Source organism: Gregarina niphandrodes, assembly GCF_000223845.1.
Source record: "Gregarina niphandrodes unplaced genomic scaffold scaffold00046, whole genome shotgun sequence".
Classification (NCBI taxonomy): domain Eukaryota; phylum Apicomplexa; class Conoidasida; order Eugregarinorida; family Gregarinidae; genus Gregarina; species Gregarina niphandrodes.
The window spans coordinates 28,350-33,464 of NW_011645814.1; the positions used below are offsets into that span (position 1 = coordinate 28,350).

The following is a 5,115-nucleotide window of genomic DNA, read 5'->3' on the forward strand; positions in this document are numbered from 1 at the left end:
CCCGAGGCCGCCCATGCCGCCCATGCCGCCCATGCCGCCCATGCCGCCCATGCCGCCAAAGGCAGACATGTCGAAGTCGGAAGGGTTTCCGCCGCGCTCCTGCTCCTCCTCGTCATCGGTGTCCAACCACTTGCCCCAGTCCAGCTTGAGGTTGCTCATCTTCGCCTTGGTCAGGGTCGGCCAGCGGGCCACCTCATCCTTCGTCATGTGCAGTTGGATGCCACGAAGATTTGCCCAGCGGCACTCCTCAGGCTTCACCTTGGAGTATAACGCCGCAGTCGTCTCGTAGTCTACTCCGTCCTTCTTGCACTTCACCGTGAAGCCCTGTTCAGAGAAATCGACTGAGACGTCCTCCGCATCGTACACTTCCACAGTGACGAACAAAAGACCTTTTCTCTGAGCCCACAGAAGCTGAGGTTGCTTACTACAATACAGAGGGCGTCACTATACAACGGGAATAGTTTGGGGCGCATAAATAGTTGTACCACCGGCTTGAAACGCGCCGTCCAGGCTTGTGCACAGGCCTGGACATCGGGCCAGCCATGCCGAGCCAGCCATGCCGAGCCAGCCAAGCCAAGCCAAGCCAAGCCAAGCATAGCCGAGCCAAGCCAGCTAAACGTACGGGCTTGGTGTCAAACTTACGCCATGTTAGCAGAACTGAAAATTTTTAGTAGCAAAAAAAATGTGGGGATTTAATCAGACAATATCGTCACTGTTGCGGACTGCGGGTCTGGGTCGTCGAGTATTTCGAATTCTAGCATATCTCCGGGGTCATCCGAATTGATCGCGGATGGTTTATAGGGATCTATCGTTAGGCCCTCTGTGCTCTCAGCGAGGCCTTTTACCTCGACGCTTCTTCCGAGATTGAGGGAGGGTCCCGTCTTCCAGCTGCCCAGCTGGATGTGAGTGACCATTTCGAACAAGGGAGCAACCGCCACGTACCCGCGTATCAAACAGTTGTTCGACTTGTGCACTCGCAGTTGTTGGCAAACGATGTACAACTTCATTCGGTCGCAGCGCTCAAGCACCACAGAACGTCTGACACAAGGAGCTACAAAGGTGCAATCCGAACAGTCGGCCAATCTCAGCGTTTCAACATTTCCCAAAACCACTACGGTAGAATTCCTGCTGTTTAGACACACCAGGTCCCGAGGGACATCCGACAGTTCCACTTCTTCATGCACAAATGTAACACTTTTATCGGACTCCTTTGTTCGGGAGTCTGGCACCTTGGGGACCGGGTCTTCGACAAAGGATGGTCCAGCTTCCTTTGACTCAGCCTCCTTCGTAAGCAAGTCTGCAATCTTTTGACTGCTCAGCTCCACGTCCCTTCTCACATCCGGGCCGCTTCCTAGGCCCGGGCCGGCCCGGGCCGCTGGTCAGTTCCGGATAGCTAGTTTGAGAATAAGTTGCCTCTAGCAGAGTGGTCTCCCTTTCTTTTAGCAACTTAAGGATTTTCGCCTTGTAGTGAAAGGGTAGGCTGCTTGATCTGAAGTCATCCGCAACATCCCGCAACTCAGCCACGGTCTTTACCCCTAAGATCAGTTAGTCGTTCAGTGCATCAGTTCGGTGTTCGGTGCTGACTGTTCAGAGCGTCTATAATGCTTTGTGCATCTTTGTAACTCATAAAAATGTCGATAAAAAAATACGACCGTCCAGCGTGGTCGTGGACTGGTGGTGTTGTCGCAGACTTCCGTTGTCAAGCGAAACTCGGTGGTTAGAGTCGCTAGACAAGAATCGATTGTAGGACAAGAATTGATGGGAAGACAAGAATTGATGGGAAGACAAGAATTGATGGTAGGATAAGGATCGACGGCAAGACAAGGTTCGACGGCTAGACAAGGGCCGACGGCATCTATTGTGTGTTTAGGCGAGGGACTTGTCCAGCATAGCAGCCAGGACGGCAGCGCCCTTGGCGTTGGAATCGTGGGTGACGTACAGGTGTACGAAGCCAGCGTTTCCTTTGAGGAGAACATTAAGTCTTTGGCGGATGAGTTCGGTATACCAGGGATGGGGTCCGTGGAGGGAGCCTTCCAGAGCGACAGTCACCCCTCCCATGGCGGGTTGTAGTCTGGATGTGGCGCGGGCGAGGGCCCCAATGGCAGCAGCGCTGAGTGCGGCTGAGCGGTCGAAGACGAGAGTAAAGAGGTCTTTGACAATGAGGAGGTCCTGTTGGCTAGGTGTCCAGTCCCAGAGGCCCTGTACTAGGCTGCGTGCGCGGCTGAGATCGGCAGAGTCGTCTGCCACGACCATGGCGGCGGCAGCGGTAGGGAAGGACTGTCTAGCCCAAGCGAGGGTAGGTGCGTCAGATTGGTAAACTTTCACGACCAATCTCCGACAAACCTCACCCAGGTAACCACCGCCGACCATCTTCTCGAACATCTGCTGACCGTGACCACCTTGGTCCGCGAAATCCACCTCCAGATCCACGTCCGTCATCGGCAGAGAACGGTCGTAGTCTCCTAGTTCCGTGTTCACGATGCACCCGGCATATTTGTGTGCTTCGTGCATCGGGTCGATGAAGCAGCCGTTCACGCCCACTGAAACCAAGTAGGAGACCACACACGGCGGCAGACGCGACTGTCGCTCGTACTCCGCAGCCAGCATCGTTGCCGTGCCGTCGTTCAAGACTGTAACGCACCTGGCGTTCATCTCCTTTCGCCAAAAGGCCATGTCCAACAACGTCGCCATGTCCAGACCCTCTACCGGGTCGTTGGTCTTACGTCCCGTCTCGAAACCCTTGGTCCAGTTCAGCAGACGCGCCGACTTGGGGCCACTCTGCTCACACGCGAATGGCACCACAAACGCCACCGGGATCGTGTGCTTATGTCCCAAGTCGCCAGACGACTCCATCAAGACCTTCACCGCCTCTGCCAACGTGTCGAACAACATCATTGCCCCGCACTCGCTATCCAACAGCCCCTTCGACAAGTCCTTACATTCTTCAGACAATGTCACGCGATGCTCCGTGGTTGACACACGACGGTTCCCGTCTAAACGACAACGACTAGCACGCACGTGTGAACAGTTAAACTCCACCGCGTACACTATACCCTTCTCCGTACCCGTCGGCAACTCCTTGCAACCCGTGTCCAGCATCCTCAAAGGCGAGCCCACCGGGCACGTCGCGTGCGCCGCTGCACAGGCTGTCACGTCCGCAAAAATCGACTTGCACACGTGCTCCACCTGCTCGTCCTTCATTGAAAAATACTCTGTATAACGCTGTAATCACATCGCATCTCACCATGCCCCCAAAGTGTGTGCCCCCAAAGTGTGTGCACACGCGCGTGTGTCTAAGTGGCGGCCCAATACGACTTCTGTCGAAATGGGTTATATCTAGGGTGACTTAGTGGCTTACGGCAACCCGCTGCTCGAGAGTCTCGACATCAGGGACAGGTAGGTTCCAGAACTTCTGCATGTCCGCACTCCAAGTGCGGGTGCGGCTCAGGGACTCGCTGCTGCTGATCTGGCGCTCCATCAAAAAATATTATTTTCTCAACGAAAGTGTTCCGAACCCCAGCTGCGCACACAGCGTCTCCTTCAACGATTCTGGGATCATTCGTCGCGGGGTGAGAGGTGTTCTTTCACACAGCAAAAGGAGGGACTAAGCATGAATGGGACTAACTAAAGTACGTCGATACATTGAGACGTATGGGGAGCGACTCACCCCGAACGACGGTGTCTTCTAAACGGAGACCTCTAAATTACGCATGTTTCTTTGAGGAGATTAGGATGCGGAGTAGCATCTCCGTCATAGGTCACCAATGACACATTTCCGCTGGTCTTCCATCCCCTAACAACAGACACATGCGAGCCACCACGCGGGACATGAAGTGCGCCAGACAGGGAATGGGCCAGACAGGGAATGGGCCAGACAAGGAATGGGCCAGACACGGGGCGGGGGAGGGTTACCTAATGACCTTCTTCCTGAGTCTTTTGACTCCGTCGCCGACCGACTTGTATTTCCTCTGGAAGGCCTCAATACGGTCAACGAAGTCCAGGAAAAGTTCTTGTTTTTGGTTGATGGCTTCCTGGTTGCTCAGCGAGACGGGGACCCCGGGTAGTTCGAGCACGATTCCGTTGTTGAGTTTGACGGTGAGGGCTTTGTGATCGGTATGATTCCACCTCCAGCGCTCGACGGCGGTCCAGCCCAGCATGAGGTCTACGAGTGTACGGAGTACGTTTTGATGCACGCGTTCGCGCCGGGCGAGTCTCCACACGTTGGTTTCGCTAGTCGAGAGTCCTGAGGGTGTGGCCCCGCCTGATTCCTCTTCAGGCTCCAGCGTCAAACAGCCGTTGGCCTCTTGACTATACAGGTCGAGGAGCCGGCGGATGCCTTCAATCTCGGAGTTGAGCACAACGAGGTCGCCCTCGCTGCGGCTGGCAGAGTACGAGGCAGTGCTAGAGTACGAAGCGGCGCTGGAGTACGTGTAGTGCTTATTCACCACGACGCCGGCGCCGGCGGGGGTGGTGAAACTGCTAGTGGAACCGGCCAGGCCCCCGGCCTGGGAGGGCTGGTTCCCGGTCTGGCTGGCGTTGCTGGCGAGACTGCCGTTTGAGCTGGTGAGACTGGTGGGGTGGTCGGGAGTGCAATGGGTGAGTAGGACCATATCTTCGGTGTAGTACTTGGCGAGGTAGAGGCGCCACTGATGGTCCCACTGAAGGAGGGCAGATGTCACAGGGTCACCGCCGTCGCCTTCGCGGAGTTGACGTTTGCTGAGGCGTTCGAGAGGGCGCAGGTTGCTAGTGGTCGGCTTCACGCGGACGGGTACACCTTCTTGCCAACGTACGTTTTTCGCCCGCTTGACTGGCTGTGCGTAAAGCCCCACCGCGCGCGGTCCGCCAGCCGGTGAGAGGTTCAGGTGACGGCGGGAAGCCGGCGATGCCAAGGGCGAGCCACGCCGGTGATGCACGGCTCGTCGGCCCGCAGCCGCCAAGTTCTTCAGGGGCACGAACAACTGAGCCATATTTATTTTAGCAAATGACGGCCGCTTCCGCGTCGACTTCGGTCGAACACGAGTGTGCCTACTGTGGGATACACGACACGCACTGCGTCGTCAAGTGCAACGTCCCCAACTGCCAAAAGTGGTTCTGCAACGCCCAGGTACCGACAGA

At 56.2% G+C, this 5,115-nt stretch overlaps 3 protein-coding genes across 3 annotated transcripts; all 3 read right to left on the reverse strand.

Moving 5' to 3' along the window:
- Window positions 1-692: 692 nt before the first annotated feature.
- Window positions 693-1,627, reverse strand: GNI_156830 (tubulin-binding cofactor C; the record flags this gene model as incomplete). The annotated part of the gene is made up of 2 exons (XM_011134638.1): window positions 693-1,297; window positions 1,585-1,627. 2 exons carry the CDS (start codon window positions 1,625-1,627, stop codon window positions 693-695), a joined length of 648 nt encoding a protein of 215 aa, XP_011132940.1.
- Window positions 1,628-1,866: 239 nt separating this feature from the next.
- Window positions 1,867-3,201, reverse strand: GNI_156840 (hexokinase; the record flags this gene model as incomplete). Its single annotated transcript, XM_011134639.1, has 1 exon — window positions 1,867-3,201. The coding sequence occupies one exon, from the start codon at window positions 3,199-3,201 to the stop codon at window positions 1,867-1,869; it is 1,335 nt and encodes a 444-aa protein (XP_011132941.1).
- A 498-nt stretch (window positions 3,202-3,699) lies between these two features.
- GNI_156850 (hypothetical protein) lies at window positions 3,700-4,967 on the reverse strand (the record flags this gene model as incomplete). Its single annotated transcript, XM_011134640.1, has 2 exons — window positions 3,700-3,793; window positions 3,913-4,967. 2 exons carry the CDS (start codon window positions 4,965-4,967, stop codon window positions 3,700-3,702), a joined length of 1,149 nt encoding a protein of 382 aa, XP_011132942.1.
- Between the last annotated feature and the right edge of the window lie 148 nt (window positions 4,968-5,115).